The sequence below is a fragment of the Pavona decussata genome, unplaced genomic scaffold (genome assembly GCF_977016875.1).
Source record: "Pavona decussata unplaced genomic scaffold, jaPavDecu1.1 SCAFFOLD_67, whole genome shotgun sequence".
NCBI lineage: Eukaryota > Metazoa > Cnidaria > Anthozoa > Scleractinia > Agariciidae > Pavona > Pavona decussata.
The window spans coordinates 3374520-3394067 of record NW_028145486.1 but is presented as its reverse complement, the minus strand read 5'-3'; the positions used below and the strand labels follow the sequence as shown (position 1 = coordinate 3394067).

At 37.1% G+C, this 19548-nt stretch overlaps 2 protein-coding genes across 6 annotated transcripts; one reads left to right on the top strand and one right to left on the bottom strand.

The window, feature by feature from the left end:
* Positions 1–166: 166 nt before the first annotated feature.
* LOC146478131 (divergent protein kinase domain 1C-like) lies at positions 167–7164 on the bottom strand. The gene is made up of 4 exons (XM_085112865.1): positions 6923–7164; positions 4968–5178; positions 1222–1862; positions 167–532 (listed from the first exon to the last, which is right to left on the bottom strand). The coding sequence occupies exons 1-4, from the start codon at positions 7091–7093 to the stop codon at positions 332–334; spliced, it is 1224 nt and encodes a 407-aa protein (XP_084968991.1). The 5' UTR covers positions 7094–7164; the 3' UTR covers positions 167–331.
* Positions 7165–7828: 664 nt separating this feature from the next.
* On the top strand, positions 7829–19194 carry LOC146478130 (core-binding factor subunit beta-like). Of its 5 annotated transcripts, none has more exons than XM_085112873.1 (7): positions 7829–8093; positions 8189–8275; positions 8424–8525; positions 10701–10817; positions 13928–14067; positions 15748–15790; positions 15821–16140. In XM_085112873.1, the coding sequence occupies exons 1-7, from the start codon at positions 8016–8018 to the stop codon at positions 15845–15847; spliced, it is 594 nt and encodes a 197-aa protein (XP_084968999.1). In that variant the 5' UTR covers positions 7829–8015; the 3' UTR covers positions 15848–16140. The 5 variants fall into 5 exon arrangements, with proteins under 5 accessions (XP_084968999.1, XP_084969003.1, XP_084969000.1 ...); XM_085112877.1 differs by having other exon boundaries at positions 7831–8093; positions 13928–14038; XM_085112874.1 differs by lacking the exons at positions 15748–15790; positions 15821–16140 and adding an exon at positions 16295–19194 and having other exon boundaries at positions 7831–8093; positions 13928–14038.
* The last annotated feature ends 354 nt before the right edge of the window (positions 19195–19548 follow it).

The window sequence follows — 19548 nt, the reverse complement described above, 5'->3', positions numbered from 1 at the left end:
GGGCTTACTCGTGTTTCTGGCCTTTTTGTTGTAACTTTTTTCTAAAAAAAATTTCAACATAAAGAGGGTAATTGCTAAAAGGTAAAATGATGACATAAAAAGATAGGTTACAGTGCTTGTTTTGGGGATAATTGGCTGTGCATAGCATCAAGGAAACCCTGCTAAGTTAATAATCATAAGTTAGTTTTATTTCCATCATGACCATGTCAGCATTGCTGAAATTCTTTTTGTGTATAAATAAAATTTTGTTCTTATCTCGGAAAAGTTAAACTAACACCTAAATTCTGAGACAACAGCTAGTCATCTCTTGAACTAGACTCCAATAGATTGTCTAGTACTCTGTTGCAAGATCAGAGAGAATCCTTTTCAGTTTTTTATGTATCCTCTCCTCTTTGCTCTGTTTCCATGGTAGCATTTTTTCCGACACACACTCTGATAACACAGGTAAGATCTTATTATTAGCATAGACTGGAGCTCTCTGTAATAATCCTGGTTGTTCCCACCTTGACAACAAAATATCTCTACAAATCACCTGCAATAAATTACAAAGCAGAGACAGTCAACATTTGGATACATCTAGAGAGGCAAAAATCACATTTTCAAGGGAAAATTGCCAGGAATGCAACTCCTCTGATTAATAAATTTAAATATCAGTATTTAAAAGTTGTTTTAACAAGCATTAAACAAACAGCACCAATGTATAGTGTACAGTTGAACAGTTTCCTGTGAATGGCCACACCAGGATTTCATCCAAGCTTATCAAGTTAGAAGCACCTTGTGCAGCATAGGAAACAGCAGTACATAAGAATACTTTTCAATAGCTTAATTCAGCCTTCAAATCCATGATCAACACCACAGAAGGCACTCCTTTACCCATGATGGAACCAAAAGCACTATTCAGGTGGAGTTGAGTGAAAGTTAAATATTTACTTGTAATGGCAAATAATAATAATAATAATAATAATATATTAATAATAATATAATTCTGGCTTTTCAAAGTAATAACAATATTGAAAGAAAATAAGGAAAACTACAGAACAAAAAAATGATCAAAATCATATCCATATAACAGAGCAAGAAATTTACAATATATTTAGATCAAAGCTTCTAACATTCTCTTTGGAAATGACGCATAAGTTTCTTAGGATTGCTTAGAATTGAATTGTAATGCATTGTAAACATTCACTATCAGATAGCTCCACTCCCCTGATCTTCTCTTACCTGTAAGTTATTTGTAAGAATATTTCTTGAGCACTGATGCTCTGTTTGATTACAAGCAGACTCACAGTCAAAAAAGTCACACTGTTTATTGCTCTCACAAGCTGGCTGTTCGAGGAAATCCTCCATTAGCTTTGTGGGGAATACAGTGTCAATATCCAAGGCAACAACTCGCATTTCTTTGGTGACCCCAAAATTACCAGGTTGGATGTCGCAGTGATGAAGTTTTCCCAGACTTGATTTTGAAAATTCCTGTGAAAGTTCTAGAAAGTCCAAGGCTATTTTTAAGCGTTTCTTCCAAGGCATCGGCTTTTTGAATGGTGTGAGGGAAACTTCATCAAGTGTTTCCACTTTCTCAACAGCATAGAATCTTCCACAGAAGCCGTACACTCGTGGTATGTGCTTCATGTCTTGCAGTAGCTGTAGCTTGATGAATTCATCCCTTTGTATCAGGAACCATAGGCTTGACATGTCAGCCCAGGACACATTTCCCACAGGATGGGGGTGCCAAAGATGTTCAAACATCTTTTGATGCGTCATCATGTCTCTCAGTTGATAGAATGACAGTTCATTTATTACATGTTCAAACATGTGAGAGAGAAAGAGTTCATAAATTCTGCCATGATCAAGTGTTTGCTCATCATCTGATAATGAATCAAATCCATTTTAGAAGGGAAAACCACTGTTTTAAGACAATGTAATGCCTCTCTCAGTTATGCTAATAATAATAAGCAACTTTATTGTTTAATAGATAACTTACTAGGGGGTCACCACATAGTATTAGCCCAACTACAAGGAGGCTCTTAAAGGAAACCTCCACTCTCGAAACATATTAACGTTAAATTGTTGAAAATACAATCTACTTCGAAATTTCATCGGAAAACATGGAAATAATATTTCAGTGTTGGACAAAAAATGATTTGATTAAATCACCTATTTTCGCCTTCGGATTTCATGATGTAATACGGTGGCTCAATTGTTTCACACAAAAGAACTTCTGCTGAATAACAATAGTGGTAACCGTTACACATCATAAAATTCAAAATGGCTGCGCCCAGGAAATTTAAAGCGAAAGTCATAGCTAATTTTTAACACACGTGAATGTCATTTCTACATTTTAGACTAAAATTTAGAATTTAGACACTATTTCCAACACTTAACCATCAATTTGTTGTCAGAGTGGAGGTTCCCTTTAAGGATTTTGCCACTGCGCATATGTTCTACTCATCTCAGAATGGTCCAAGTAACAAGTGGTTTCTTAACTTCATTACCAACCAAAACTACTTTGATATTTTTGCCTGGTTTATAACTATGCAAGAAAAGTAGATCTTGCCAAGGGTTACTGGAATCCAAAAAGAAAACTAGGGGCATTTAGCAAGAATTACAAGATAGCAACCTTGGACCCATTCATAAATTTTTATTTACCTAACAAACAATTTTGTTTATTGGCAAGAAAACTAAAGGTAAACTAACCTAAACTAAAAGTCGGAGATTTATTCACATCATGATCGATGGGAAACGGGTTGAGTACTTGAGTACCAGTTTCCAGCAAAAAGCTGCATTTTATTGGCATTTGAATAAAATTATCATGTCACTGCCATATTTGTTGCTTTCACAACCCAACAAAAGATCATACAGTGGTAAACTCCATGTTTTCCATCACTTATGTTCATTACGATTGGTGATAGGCAAAGTTGTGCTGTAGTGAGTGACACCTACATAGTGTGAGTGCATATTTTTCTGATTTCTGGAGCAGAAAGCAACAAGGAGCAGTCCAGTGGCTAGGGGCGTCTTCCTGTAAGAATAAAACTCTGACATTTATTAGAATAATTGTCAGAGGTTTATCCTCACAGATAGGCTCCCATATATGAATATTTTTCTGTTAAAAGTACAAGGATTGACGATGGAAAAAAGTCTCTGATTTCTGGCGCATAAAGCAACAAGGAGCAGTCCAGTGGCTAGGGGGCTTTCCTGTAAGAATAAAACTCTGACATTTATTAGAATAATTGTCAGAGGTTTATCCTCACAGATACGCTCCCATGGATGAATAATTTTCTGTGAAAAGTAGAAGGATTGACGATGGAAAAAAGTTTCTGATTTCTGGAGCATAAAGCAATAAGGAGCAGTCCAGTGGCTAGGGGGGGTCTATCTGTAAGAATAAAACTCTGACATTTATAAGAATAATTGCCAGAGGTTTATCCTTGCTGATGGGCTCCCATCAATGAATATTTTTCTGTTAAAAGTACAAGGGTTTGACGATGGAAAAAAGTTTCTGATTTCTGGAGCATAAAGCAACAAAGAGCAGTCTAGTGGCTAGGGGGGTCTTTCTGTAAGAATAATACTCTGACATTTATTAGAATAATTGTCAGAGGTTTATCCTCACAGATAGGCTCCCATTGATGAATATTTTTCTGTTAAAAGTACAAGGATTGACGATGGAAAAAAGTTTGTAAAGGCAGCATTAAATTAACCCTCTAACACTGTGATCAGAATAAAAATTTCCCCTCGTTAAATCAATGCTTATTCAACCCCTAAGGTCATGAGAATTACCTAAAGTGGCAGAGAGAGGGGCCCTGGTGATCCTTAGTAATGCGGGTGCATAATGGTCCCTTAAAAAATTAATACAGTCTTGCAAAATTTAGGCAAAGTCTAAGTATCTTAGATTTTAAAGACCAGTCTCGAAATTTCATTGTAGGACCTAGGTCTTGGATTTAAAACCCAGGTACATTTGACATTTCTCACAATGTTGTTTTACACTGATTGTCTCTTGTCCTGCAGATTTAGCACTTAAAATCATGCCTAAATTTGTCAAGTCATTTGCTTCTCATTTCTGGTTTCAATAGGCCACAGTGCATCAATAAACAATTATTGTACTTGGTTTTGTCCCTCACTGAGAAAAAAAATCCTGAGCTCAACTTGTAGGCAAGTCCAGCACTTCTTGTAAGGTGGGAGAAGCGGGGTGTGCCTTGAGAGAAGACATTTCCCTCAGAATTAAAAAAAATCTTGGCTTTCTCCATGCCTTATTTTCTTTGCCCCTACCCCAACCCGCTACTTCCTTTATGTTACTTTAATGTCTACAGCATCTTCAGAGACCGAGGGACAGATAGTAGGGACAAGGAAAAAGTGGAAATGGGTGGGGAAAAGTCAGGAAGATAAGTAGTGGTCTTTAACTTTTCCTTCCTCCTTTAATTTTTTTCTTCAGATTTTTTCCTTCCCATTTCTGTTTTTTGTTAATTTCCTCACTATCTGCTCCTAGGTCTCTAAGGATGTGAATGCAAGTGTTAAGTGACTCTAGAAAACACTGTTGAAGAAATATTAGCTGACATTATTTTATTAGACAAGTGAAAATAAACAATAAAAGCGAACAATGTTTCGGGGTCGTCATGACACCATTATCATGACGACCCCAAAACGTTCTTCGGTTTTATATTTGTTTATTTTCACTTGTCTATGTATAACTAAACCTTTACTTATAATAATTATTATTTTATTAATTATTTAATTTATTAAATTAATCATTTATTATTTTAATTACCGATTGGTTTTTAGATACGTAAATTAGTTGTTTGTTTGATGTTAGTTAGCTGTTAACTTTAACATATTTGTCTACTTTATTTTTCCTGTAGTGACTTAATTTGATGCATAATTTTGTAACATTTGTAATGTATTTTATTACGAATGGATCATAAAAGACATTTACATTACATTACATTTAAACTCTAAAATGGACTAGAGATTACTGAACTTACCACTGAGTCCAGCATAGATCAGATCCTTCAAGTTTTCAAAATGATGAGGCTCTCTCTTCGTCTTGAACACAACATCTTTATTTTTCCATGTCCCAGAGAACACAATGGTGGTGTTCTTGTGCGCAAGGCAATCTTGAATCTTGAGCTCATGGTTGGTGCACAGGTCACTGCAGAGATTTCCGCCAATGATGGCTTGTTTGAAATCTTCGCACTTCAAACACATGAAAAGCATTTCAGACCAGTGTCAAATGATTTTCTTCTTAACAACATTTTCCCCTCATGTTACAATTTTGCCAGAAAGATTTGACAGTCAGAAGCAAATGGACTGTGTGATAGTGTTAGCATAAATACTTACAAGTATACACTGGATATTAAAGTACATATCCTGTATGCCCTTCCATTAGTATTGTTTACTGGGTTAGCCTATAATTTGGGGGAAAGTGTAACATGAAAGAATAAACAAGCATTTGAAAAAAAGGGGGGGGGGGGTGGTGAATGCCCAGGTCGGTTACTCAGGTATAAATGTGACGGGAGGGGGGGGGGGGGGGGTCCGACAGAGCCTAATAGCCCACTTTGAAAAAGAGTGATGGCCTGGGTCGAGAGTAGCTGCCCAAGCGATTGTGGGAAGGTTTGGGGGGACGTTGGCTATTATCTTCGCATTTTTGCGTCCCCCCAAACAATCCCACAATCACTTGGGCAGTTACTCTCGACCCAGGCCATCACTCATTTTCAAAGTGGGCTATATTTTGCACCCAAAAAAATACGTGACTTTTATACACTAAAAAGAACAGTATACACAGTGCCTTTCTGCTTTCTGCTGATATAAGATAGATTTAAGTAATTTTTCAATTATTTCTTTTCTTTTTGATGCTTTTCGTTTCACGCACATGTTTTAACAGGTTTTTATCACTCCTAGATGTAGCGTGGGTAAATAAAGTATTGTGTTGTAAGTTGAATTGAGTTGATTTCTTTCCTCTCTTTATTCAAGAATTATTTGGCAGCTGGTTGAAGGTATTGTTTCATCATTTTCAACAAAAGATACCAAAAACCCCACTTCTCCTTTAACAAAAGCCTATAATTTGTTGGAATACCAATTTTCGGATGCTGAAATCCTTTTGATGACAAATAAACCCTTGAATAAAATCCCGTGCACTGTTTATTATAGGGTTCGCTGTTTTAAGTTGTACGTTTAATAGTTAGTCTTTCTAAGTTTTCATTTTCTCATACCCATGAGCAACCAATTTTGAAACTTACCCTTCTCTGAATGAAGCCCAGAGTTAATTATGGTGAAGGGAAAGTTAGGTTGGGAAACATGAAGGCGGGTAAGGAGGAGTACTGTACTGGAGGTGGGAGAACAGTTGAGGCTACGAAGGGGGCGAAAGTGAAAGGGACGACAGGAAGATATAAGACCGTACCGAACCCCCATAAACACCCACGCAAGGCTGCAACGACTGGCGGTTTTTTCTCGGTCACGTACCACCTCTTTATTTTAGTGCCTGTAATTCAACAAAAACCAGTACGTTTTCCGTCTTTCATTATTATTTCTTATCGCAGTATGAATGATGCGATCCTTTTCAGGTACTTCCGCCTAGCATTTATTCTTTTGTCTGCACACTCTTCGCGGGTCAAATTACGAGTTTGACAAATAGATTTTAGATAAAGACGGTGACAATTCTAAAAAACAAAGAGCACCTGAGGAAACGGTTTTACCTGCTCAGAAGTATTTCATAATCATTCATTGGCCTGTGTTTAAAAATGATGACAGGACTAGAGAGGGAAAGAGAAAGCGTCGAGCAAAAAAATCACTGTTCTACGAGTATTTGTTGTACTAAATCCTAATACTATTCATCAATCTCCTTCAAACGATTAATAAGCAGTAGCTAAAATTCGTATTTCTTCTCTGTCTATATTAGATTTTTAAAATACTCTTGATTTCTTTCTTATGAACTACTTACGAGTTGTGTCAAGCGTTCCTTCGCCCGCAGTTCTTCACACGTCCAGTCTCTCTCGAATTCAGGACCATTTTTGCCCACAGTCCGATACACTATGATGATAAATACGGCTAAAAAGGTATAGCATAGCAATTTTCTGCCACTTATCCTGCCCCGTTTCCACCGGAATCGCATCACATTTACTGCATTTCTATTTTCGGTTTCGTAGTGTCTGGTGTGCTGTGGGTTACTTGTCACGTTTACGTGACACGCGAAATTTAGACGGAAGTGATATTGGTGTCACGTCACTTTCCGTTACAACCTTGTTCCCAGGATCTCTGAGAGGGAACGAAGTTCTTTCCGTTACGTAAACTCGATTTGAGGTCATGGTCACGTACAAAGCGGATAAAGCCCAGATTTTTTAATGGTACTCTTTCGAAGTCTGAAGATAAGTTAGATATGTCTAATTGACAACTTTGAAACGAAATTGAATTGCATTGTAAAAGTACAGATCAAATTTTCACCGGATTTGCAGTGCTTTGATGAACAGGAAATGACGGTGTGTTGCCAAAAGAAATGTGATTCTTACTTCCGGTTAGAATCATTTCGAAGACCGCGTGTGAAAATACATGAAACAATCCAGTTCCGCAAATCTGTGAGTTTAAATTGATTTTAAACACCAAATCCTCTTCAGATTAATTTTCTCAATGACTTTATCAATTTAATGAACATTCTATTGCTTTAGGCACGTCAATGCGAAAGAAAGCGAAACTTCCCGTGGGAGACGCCTGTTGGAGGCGCTGTTGTTGTCACACCAAATATGGAGCAATTAGTTACACGCGAGTGCATACGCGTGCTATCAATACATGGAGGAGTTACTCGACCAATCAGAGACAGCGCTGAGTTACTTTTTGTCCATTGTGTTGACAATAGCTTGTCATGTTCCTTTCTTCGCGAAGCAGAGGTTTGTTTTCGGCCCAACGAAGCGGAAGTTATGTCATGCAAGGTATGAAATTTCGAGAAAATCGGACACGCATTGACTGATCTCATAGAATTTTAGGCGGCAAGACTCGAAAGTTTTTGAAGAACATCGCAAGTTATCCCGAAGCTCGACAGAATGCCGCGAGTTGTGGCGGAACAAAGGCAAAAGTTTGAGAATGACGACTTGTTTAGAAAAATGTCACGAGAAACAGAGGTGATTTGACAATTTCTGCGTTACACATCAGAAAGTTGTAAACTCACATGGCCACTCTAAACTGATGCTATTCAACCGATTTCATCTATTTTCAGATCAAATACACAGGCTACCGGGACAGATCACACGAAGAACGTATAGTCAGATTTCAAACCGAAGCGAGAGACGGACAAGCGAACGTGGTAGGTTGGCAAAAACTATTTTTGACGGAGTTGAGCAAAACTTTTCGCAAGATTATTATGCGTAGTTTTGAGTCGCCTTCGTGAATGAATTCTTGTTTCTGTGTCATTAAGTGATTACCCTTGAATAATTCTGTTATTGACGATGTAGGCTTTTGTGTCATCTGGGACGAACTTCACTTTACAATTCCCAAAAGGAGAGGACGGAACAGTGCCTAAAGACTATCTCGATTTTGACCGAGAACCAGGCAAGGTACGGAACACTTTACAAATGATTTTGCGCACAACCCGGGGATGAAATACGTGTAGATACGCAAGTTATTTATTCAAGAGCTCGCAAAGTGAGGCGTAATGTTATTAAATAGCCGTCGTGTTTTGGAATCTGAATATTTTGTTGGATTGTCCTCAAAGCTTGATTTGTGTCAGTTTCAACGAGAATATTTATGTAAACTGGAAAAGTGCCAGTTTTGAAATACGTGATGTGGGCACAACGGAGGAACACAGGAAAATTCCGTCTTGAACGAAAAGAAAAATGATTGTGTATGTCAGTAGGCGCCTGACTTGATTTCTTTTTGAAAGTTTATTTGTGTATAAACATCTGGTTATTAAAGCTACTGGCAGCAGGTTCCCGGTTAATTATGCATGAGAAATCGCTCCGATTATCATACAATCCAGAGAAAACGCATTGTCGGTATGACTCTGTTCTTTCCGCAGAGGAAACAACTTCTTAACAAAATCGACCAGAATGTCAGTGAAAGGTTCGCCGAATTGTTTGTTGGTGGGAATTTGGGTCTCAATGTCGCCAACACCGGATAATTGCACGTGCTGACAAATTAATTATTTACAATATGTAACATTTCAGCATTTGAATGGCTTTCTTATTCGAAGTGACTGGTTTCGATTCGGACATCCTCTTGGTCGGCTTTTCCACGTAGAAGTTTTATTCTTTCGAATTTTTGTTTTTGAATAAATTGCCTCAATCTGAAGCAACTAACTGCATGATTGCGTGGAGAGCTAATCGCTAATAAATACACGATATTGTAAAAAGCAACGAAAATTGCTTTATAAAAAGCGAAACAAACAAAAGCTAAAAGGAATCCCATGTTTTTTTTCGACGCCAGTAATTATAGCGTTTAAAATGGCAGCTTTTGGCAAGCCGCTTAAAATTTTCGTGTCGGAAAATACAAAACTAATCATTCGTGATATCCCCAAGGCTATTCTGCTTCGGGTCTGTTGTAACTCAACCTCAAAATAACAGATTATCCCAATAAATAATCTTGTATGTAAGCAGGAGCACAATCTATTGCAAGCTCTTGTTTACACGAACTAAATGATAAAAATTGCGCGATCAAGTTTCAAAATATTTTTTTGAATTTAGTCAATTTACAGAGGAATTACATTGTCATCGTCAGGGTCGGATTAGCGCACGCCAAGCGCGCAAACTTTCATTCGAAATAGTTTCTGTTTTTAGCTTCAAGGTAACTTTCGGCTTTCAAGTTATCTTTCCCAGTATGAAATTCCGACACTATATACAGGTGTACGTTATCATAGAGAGATTATTTTGACAAACTAGTATTTGATTTCTTCCTGAATTTGACGCAATAATGACGTGATTGTTTTGTTATTTTTCTTTGATTCAAGTGCGATTGTGTTACGAATACGTAGCATGAGAACAACTGAAAACAAATTACTACACACAAAAGTATTTACGTTTAACCGATTCTCGCACTGATGCTTATTGGTCTGCTCTGAAATGCTCTAACGACTCTGCCGAGCGCTCTAATGAAAAATAAATTGGAAACAGTGGAAAAATAAAAGTTTGCGTGTGTAAACACTTATTTAATTATGCCAAACATTTCAATCTAGGAATGACACCGCCACCTAAGTAAAATTCCAAATCGCCCTTTACTGATAAATAAATTCCACATGGTTTGCGAAGCAAGCGAAACACGATTTTGACCTTTTTTAATATTGCGGTTGACTTGCGTAAAGTTTTAATGTTACTCAGATTGTAGGAATAATCGTTTTGTGACAGCAAAGGAATCAGCACTGAGTTATTTATCATAGCATCTCGTTATATTGCTGTCTTTTACGTCACTGACATCTGCGCACCTCACACAGTTCATAGACTACCCAACACGTTTTAAAAAAGCGGGCACCTTTGTAACATCTGCACACAGCTTTCACCACTGTGTATATGTAGCACTGGGGAGGTTCCAGGTATACTTGAGAGGGGGGTGTAACTCTCTTTGTGGGAGTCAGGGTGTGCTGTCCAAGAAAATTTTGAAAATGTAAGCTCTGAACCAAGGCTTTTATGCCAATTCATCTTGTGATCATTCTTCTACTCTCCTCCACTGTCCCTCCCAGATCCACCTATACCCCCACCATAACTGCTTTAATTTGTTACTGTTTTGTTAAATCATCGCAGGTGTTCATAAAAAGCCGTTTTATAATGAATGGTGTGTGCGTGGTATGGAAAGGGTGGTTAGACCTCCAAAGACTTGATGGAGCAGGCTACTTAGAGTTTGATGAGGATAAAGCTCAAGTAAGTCATGATGATTAACACACAAATTCTCCCTAGCAGCTCTTGTGTATTTGATGTTTGGTAGTTTGGAGAATTTCACTTAGCATGAAGCACATCCCGTTGCTGTTCTCTGTCTTCATGTCTGTGTAAACATCGCAAAGTGCAGCTTTAAAATAACACTTTATCCATGGAATCAAATGGTGAAGAGCTCATCAGGAGTTGAATGGTTAATTGGTTTCTTCTGTTACACACTCACGCTAAGTGAATGGCTGGGTCGAAAGGTTTCGCTTGGTATTTGAAAAACTTTTTTCAATTTTTTGTCTATATTTAGCACGTGCATTTGCCAGACCAAGTAAATTAATTACAAAAATATGTTTCTTAGAACCTATAAATTAAAAATGTTCAATTGTAAAAACATGATTTTTTATTTATTTATTTATTTATTTTTTTTTTGCAACTATCAACACTTTGGGTGGATTTCCTGCTTTCTGTGCAGAGATCAAAATGGTTGATTTAACAGGAAAAGGTGCAGTTGCTAGATCAAAATATCCACTGAGCCTGATACATGCAATTTCCTGAGTCTCCAGGAGTTTGATCTGACATGTGATAAGATGACAAAACTACATCTTGACTTGTTCTTTAGCGTTGTGAATTGAATAAATAACTTCTTGGTAGATTTGCCTGCATGTATTACGTAATCAGCACATGGGGATCAGAGATTTGCTTTGTTCTTATTAATGATCAATCATGGGTTTCAGGTGGATTTATTTATGATACTACCTGCTGTGCGAATGCCTTGATTGCAATATAATTAATCGAGCTTGCTAATATTGACTCCTAGGGAGTTAATGAAAATTCCTTTCCAGCTTTAATTCAAGTAATCTTATAATCCCTCTGAACTGATGATCATAAATAGTAGTGGAAACCCTAAAAATAATTTTTCCTTTCAACGTGATTACATCCATTTCACAGACAGTTCAAAGCTGTCTAGACTTCATCAATTAGTTCAACCCAAGACACTATCTGCCCTCAGGAAATGAGACTCCAATTTACAGCAAGACTCTAGGGGTCCTCTGATTAAAATTGTTATACAATTAAAGATCATTTCCTGCAGCTGTAGTAATCAAAGTATCAATGAAACAATACTGGTACATTCAGCTTGCTTGGCAATATAGATAATAGCCTCCATCCTTATCAATAATCAATATTTGACCTGGGCAGAAAACCATTGATAATCACACGTTGCTGAAATTGACATGCAATTGCTTTTGGAAGTTCGGTTACAGTAATTCATTGGTTGTGTAAAATTATTGAGGAGTTTTCTGTTATTTGCAAAGGTGTTAAACTTTGCATCTTAAACTGGCCAGTATAAAATTGTAATCTCATGCACAAAACGACAAGAATTAATACAAACAGGAAAGTACTACTTCTCAACAAATTTCATTTCAATGAAGGCCACTTAAAAAATCATCTCTAAACTCAAAAGTAAAAAACATATCATGTTACATGGATTGTCAGTTTAGTTGTACATCCATAGACTCAAAAGTTTGAAGAATCTTCAAACAAAGTCACAAAGACAACACCACAACTAAGATCCACTGAATAGCATTCATTTGAATGTCAGATGTGAGGAGTTCATTCACAGACTCAATGATCACAAACAAACAAACATGATACACAGACTAAGTTGAATTCTGTTTGATAGCTTCACTTACCAATATTATTACAGACTCTAGGGGAACGACCCAGTTACAATCACTTGTGGTTTGACCTTCATGGGAAAAAGAATCATTGAAATGTTGAGTGGTAATGACCCTTGGCAAAAATACTTTCCAGAGTAAAACAATACTATAAATAGCAAGAGAGACAGTCAAAACTACTGTACTTGAGCAGGACCTACTGTATCTCAAAAAAAGATTGCCAGGTCTCCTTTGGTCCCCCTCCCTTGTTCCCCACCTTTTGCCTAGTCCCAGCTCTACCAGGATAGGAGCCCATGGGCTCCTGACCAGGACTAAAAGAAAAAGGAAAAAAAATCCAATTATAATAATAGTAACAAGATGCCTGCTATACTGGCATTACGCGAGATGCTGGGGCTGATTCATTTATTCCAACTGTATGCTTCGCCGATTGATAAAACTATCCTTGCTAATGGAATAGTTTGAGTCACGACGATTGCGTTACGTTGTTTTCCGTGTGTTACGCGACTCAGACTATCAGCGGAAATTTGTCAAATTCCATTACGATAACGTAAGCTTCTCAATGACCTCTTTTCAGTCTCGCGTCGTGGTCTAAGACTGTCAAACAAAGCACGATTCCTTCACTAAGAACTCACCAATTTCCACCGTTTTACGTGTCGGGTGCTTCTTAGAAGTTATTCTTTCGATTTACCGCTTCAAAATGGTGAAATTTCCGTTTGAAAACGGCACACTTGAGTCCAGAACATGTTAAAACAATATGGCGCGACTTAATCCGTCTTTAATAAATATATCAAATGATGCATTGACGTCACACAGGTAGGGATGAGTGGGTCCCCTCCCTTGCAATATAAGCGACAAGAATGGATTTTGATTGGCCTGCTTTTGTTGAAGACAATCAAAACAATACATCCCGAGTAGGAGAGGGGAGAGTTTAATGAATAAATTAATGTACCGATTTGTGTATACGACGAAGAAAAAAAAAAAGAAATCGACCCGTTTTTAGACACGGTATGCCCCTTCAGGGCATCCCGCGTAATAATAATAAAACAGAACCTTTGCTTACTGTCAGTAGTGTTCATAGCACAGATGCTCACAAAGAAATAGTTATTTTTTAATAAATTGAAAATAACATGGTTTATAAAACCCCAACTGGCAGGAGGCAGCAGCTGGTCATTTACAAGTGCGACCAAGGAGTTGAACTCTGGAAACAACTCCAGCGTGTGGCCAGAGTGGGACTTGAACCTGGGACCACCAGATTCCAACCACTCAGCCATGCTGGGTCCCTCCCTCTTGCATGTAGTTTAAAGTGGTCAATTAATACCTCTATGAAAAGATATGCCACTGATAACAGTGTATCAAGCCTTTAAGTTAGGTTGGGCTTTCAGACATTTCCCTTTAGTAAAGTTCTTTCTTTTCTCATGGCTTCCACATCAGAGTGAAGACCAAGTTATGAGAGAAACATTAGAACAAGCAAAAAGACGAGTAGCAGAATTTGAAGAACGACAGAGACAGTGGCGGGAAGAACAGCAGCGGAAAGACTCCGAGGCAAGTAGCCATCAACGTATCGACTATAGGTAAATGCTTGTTCAATGGTTTGTATTTTTCCACATTCTACTGATGTTGAAAAGTTTCTTTAATTTTACAAGAGTTTGCCTCCTTTTACCAACACGCATGTGTTCTGCACATCTCGAAATGTTCCAGAAACCCTGATTTCTTAAGGATGGTGCCTACCTAATTCAAAGGTATTTTTGCGTAGTTTATTTATGACTAAATGGGAAAAGAAGGTCTTTTGCAAGGGCTGTGATATATATTGGAATCGAAAAAGAAAATTGGAAGTAACCATGCATTTTTCAGAGATAATTAAGCGTTAATTTGGAAACAAATGCCATACATTGCTATATATTTTAGAGCTTTTTAGAATTGTCGTCACTTCATTATCTCTGAAAAGTGCATGGTTCCCCCCCCCCCCCCCCCATTTTCTTTTTGCATTTCAGTAGCCCTTGCTAAGATCTGCTTTTCCCGTATAGTCATAAACCACACAAAAATACCTTTGTATTCCAAGGCACTGCCTTAAAAGTGTAGTTAAAGAGCAAATACATAGTATACAACAGAGAGGAAAGGTCACAAGCAAAGCTTAAAAACAGCCTCATTCTCAAAGGTTGAATGAGAGCTGCCTCATTGTGACAATCAAAACCGTCTAAAACTCTCATTGTGGATAGAAATCACTTTTCAGTGATAATTATCAGAAGCTGCATATATATGAATCCTGCAAATTCAGTGGGAACTCAGTGCAGAACATACCGGTAGCTTATAACACAACTCTCTGATTTTGTCTTTGTCCAGTAACCTTTCCATTGTGTTGTATTTCTGTTGGTCAAAAGATATAAATGGCCCTTTCTTGGCACACACTATATTATACTAAACTTAGAGCCTTTAGGTTTCCTTCTAATATTGTGAGGCCCCAGAGGGATAACAGAAACTAACTCTATAATAAATGGTAATGTAACTAAAATTAACAAGAACATCCCATCCTCCAGCTAATTGCTAAAAGATTACCAACAGTTGGTATTCGAGTGTCAACCAGTGGATGGCTGATAGATAGCCCAGAGTTGGCCAATAGGCCTTCCTGAAAAACACATAATATTCTGCAATGTGCAGGGACAGCCTCACATTCAGGAAATGTGCTCAAATTCCACAAAAAATCTCACTTGTTCTCACCAGTAAGATGCATGAGAGAATTCAAGAAAGAGCACGCAAGGTTTAATTAATTGCATGTCATGTTCTGCAAAGGACACATGAAAATCATAGCTTGTATTAAAATTCTGAGGGAAGTGTTATGGTAAACACAAGCCTAAAAAGGTCATTAACTTAAGTTCAAAAACTAATTAATAATTCATAACCCCATTGACCTATCAAATAGTCGATAAAACATCACGTCCAGTGGTTTTAAAACCAGATAAAACCTCCTCCTTATTAGTATGCAGTGTTTAATGTTTTTCTCGTATGCTAATTTCCAACGTTAACAAAAGCATCAATGTTATGAACTCTCTTGACACACTCTTTTCCAGGAATGTTTTTGAAGCCGTTTAAAAAACTCGCATCACGTGTTTTATCGGGTCTCAGAAACCACAAGGCGCAGCCGAGTGGTTTTAAATCCGATAAAACACTGCTGCTCGTATTTTAAACATTACATAATATTATTGAGCATCTTCATGGCATTTTTTCGACCTGTTTTCATTCATCTTCATTTACAGATGGACACAAATTGAGAGTAGAATACCGATGCACATGCCAGCTGTATAGATTTCCTTTGTGCCAATAACAAAGGAGGTGTACACTTGTACAACTCTTTAATGTGTGGCTTAACCTGCTTGGAAAGGCCTAGTATTCTTTAAGATAGTCATCTGGTCATGTTTTCACTCTTTGTATCTTGCACAAAAGCGTTTGGCTAGAAATATTATTAGTTACATCTGACTGAAAGTTTACTTTCAGTCGGCCAACAGTTTGGAGACAATTGGCTGACCAATGTTTTGGTAAACCGCTCTTCCTTTTTACTCTAAAACCAATGGTTAACTCTCTCTCTTCATGGGCCAAGCATCGTGCTGAATAATGTTGTTTCACAATTTAATGTGGATGAAATCCTAGAGCATTCATTAAGCATCACCATTCAAAGAAAAGCTATGAAGCAGTACTTTACAGCTAGGGTTAATTTATACAGCACTCTACAAGATTCAGGGTTAAACCACTAAATTACCTTGTAGTTATAACAGTACATTTAATTCTATTTTTAACATGTTTCAGGCAAAACTAAGAGGTCACTCCTCGTCTAATGGAATGCAACAATAGCAAAGGAAAATAGAGATGCCACTATAGTATAATAATTATTACACAAGGCCAAGTACTGCAAGAAACAAGTAAAACTGTTTCTTGATATGTTCGTGTTGTGAGTTCCTGTAAGATTATCTTTTAACTCTTCGAGTCAAAAGCAATAGACACAATTTCTCATTAAATTATTGTTGGAGATCACAAAAATAAAAGTTGTTGTATATGGAAATTCTCAAATGCGATAAGGAGAACTTGTGTGTACAGTGCTGAAGAGTAAAAATGGAACAAAAACAGAGAGAATCTATTAGGTAAATACCAAAGGCATGCACAATTTGTGTGAAAAAATCGTGGCTACAGTCAACTCTCGCCTTGCGGACACCTCGCTATTACGGACACCCCAATAATAAGGACAACAACTAAATCCCCAGCAAAATTAATAAAGTACAGACATTTGACTGAAATAAATTCCCACTCTTAAGGACACTAATGCGTGGTCCCGAGGGTGTCTGCAATAAAGGGAGTTGACTGTAATCACTAAGTCAAGCTAACTTGTTTTAACATAAGTTTAACTTTTGATAAAATTCTCTAGATTAATTAATTTTTATTGTTTATATGAAGGAGGTTTTCTTTATTTATTTTTCTACAATTTTGGTTCATTTTCACAAGAAACCTTTTAATTACCGTAATACACAGGTCAAATCATGTACTACAATGTAATTTAAAAGCGATTTATGTTATTTCTAATGACATACAACACAGGGTTATCTATACAAAAGTAATGAGTTAAATTCTAGATCTCTTTGGTACTCATTTTAGTGATGATATGACTCAAAAGGAAAAAAACATAAACTCGAAATAAATTGTAAGATACATGTCCAATGCAACCTAACAAAGAAGTCATAAGTAAGCTGCTCTCCAGCAATTTACCAGTGTATTAAATAATTTAAAAAACGTGGTATATGTAGGGAACAGTTTGTTTTCATTTGTATAAATAGCCCTGATGTGTAGTATGCTTGAACCACACCTTATGGACACACCCTCAGGCCTGCAGTGGGGTCGCCAAGGGCTTGTATGTCTTGAGCTATGAAGCAATTTGTCAACCCTCTCCTCATTTTGCAGCCAGTATCACAGTAGGTTTGAACCCACAGACTACCTGACTTTCTACAGGAAAGTCACATTGTTAGCTTTTATTTGAAAGATCACACTCAAAGCTTTCCTCTGGAGACTTTACAGTCAGAACCACTACATTAAACAATCAAGGTTTCACTGCAGCAGAGAAGGGACAGGGTTTGTTAACTTGCAACCAGAAAAGAGGAGCAAAAGACTGCAAGAAAATCTTGATGAGAGAATTTACTTCACATGACCAATGCAATTGGTGACCACTTTTCTCAGCAACTGAGCAATCACTGGCAATAATAATAACAATAATAATGTAAACTTAGAAAGTGCTTGAGGGAGGTTCGACTATATATGGATCCCACTTATTAAACGGGAACTGGAAATTGTTTTCTGCCTAACTATGCACCCTAAGACAAATATTTATTGCAATGACAAAATTTAACCCAACATATTGAGAAAAATTAGGAATTTACCCTATTTCTCAGGTTGCTTAGCAAAATATTTGCAAGATTAAAATACTCCCAGAATACATCATTTTCAAAATTTGAAAAAATTTAGTCATTGCAATAAAGTTACCTTAAGTTATAGCAAAGAGCCAAAATCATGGCCGTGTGATGCATTCTCGCAATGTAGAGAATAGTCTGTCCACAATATATGCCTTAAAATTTTCATTACCTGTTACAGATATATACTGTGCCAAAATTGCCTGGACATGAAATAGCTTATACTTGTTTAAAACAAAGGACAAATCGTAGTTAGAGAAGTGTGTACAAAAACAAGTTTATGCAGCAGCCTTGTTGTGTTTCGTTATGATGCTGTTGAGCTTCCATAGGATTCGGTTAAAATAATATATGAATTTGAAAGTATATTTAGGTTATTTAACATTTATTTAAAGCCTTTAACGAGCAAAAAGCGCCGTAAAGAGTAAAGGCAGTGATTATTTACTCTGCTTTTAAAATGCAGTGATACTCATTTCATGCGCACATTATTTTTCAGATACTAGTTTAATGTTTAATTAATCACTGGGCCTTTTGTTAACATGCAAACTAAAGAGTTCAAAACTTGTTGTGTCTTGTAAAACAAAGGACTTTAGTGGAACAAGTTCAAAAGGTCACAATCCAATCTTGTGACTGGTGGATTTGTTTTGCCCCCCAGAAGTGATCAGCATCAACTTTCTCCTTATAAACCAACTACTCAATCAAACACAAAGACCATGAGAATTTAGGAAAAAGTCACCAACAATAAAATACCTTCATTGATTTCTGAACAAATTCTCCGAACTAGTACTAGTAAAAGTACATGCACCATATGAGGAGAATATACATCAGGCTTACAGTTTTCAGGTTTTGTTGTAATACTGCTCTATAGCATTGTAAAACTGAACTTGAGAGTTTCCCTGTTACTAAAAGGCATACTAAAATGCCAGAACCTACTGAAGATAGACCGGGTTCTGTACAGTTACTAATTAAAAGCTTGCTGTCAATTATCATTATTCAACAATTCTAGCTTCAACTGATGCCTTTTACGTTCATGCATAAAAACCACAGAGAAGACCTGCAGACATAGTACGCGCTTGTTTGCCATGACACAAGTGCACGGCAGCAACAGTACCACTGATTACTGATAACTGGTCAGGATTTCCTTTAGTCTGAGCACAGGTTATTGACAATAATTAAAAGGCATCACTGGTATTCAAGTATAACTGTACTTAAATGGTCTATGGTTTATATTACTGTCAATAAAACAATCAGAAAGTATTGTTAAGGAGTATGTCTCATCTTTAGGCTCAAATTAATTATATGCTCTTTTCTTATATATGTGGTTTGTGCTCTGTGATGAGAGCTATCAGGGGGTCATTCCTCCAGCACGGGATCAATGGTCAATCAGGGCTTGAGACTAACGTTAGCCAACTAGCCAGAGACTAGCAAAAATTCAGTTTCGGCTAGCAAGTTTTGCTCTTTTTCTAGTCATTTTGGCTAGTACAATATTGTACACCACTGCAAGCAAGGTCACACAAAAATGAAAATTATTTATGGGAATTGACAAAACAGAATCTAGTTAAAACAACGACTATTAGTAGATTTCACAGACTTCACTGCTTAATTAAAAAG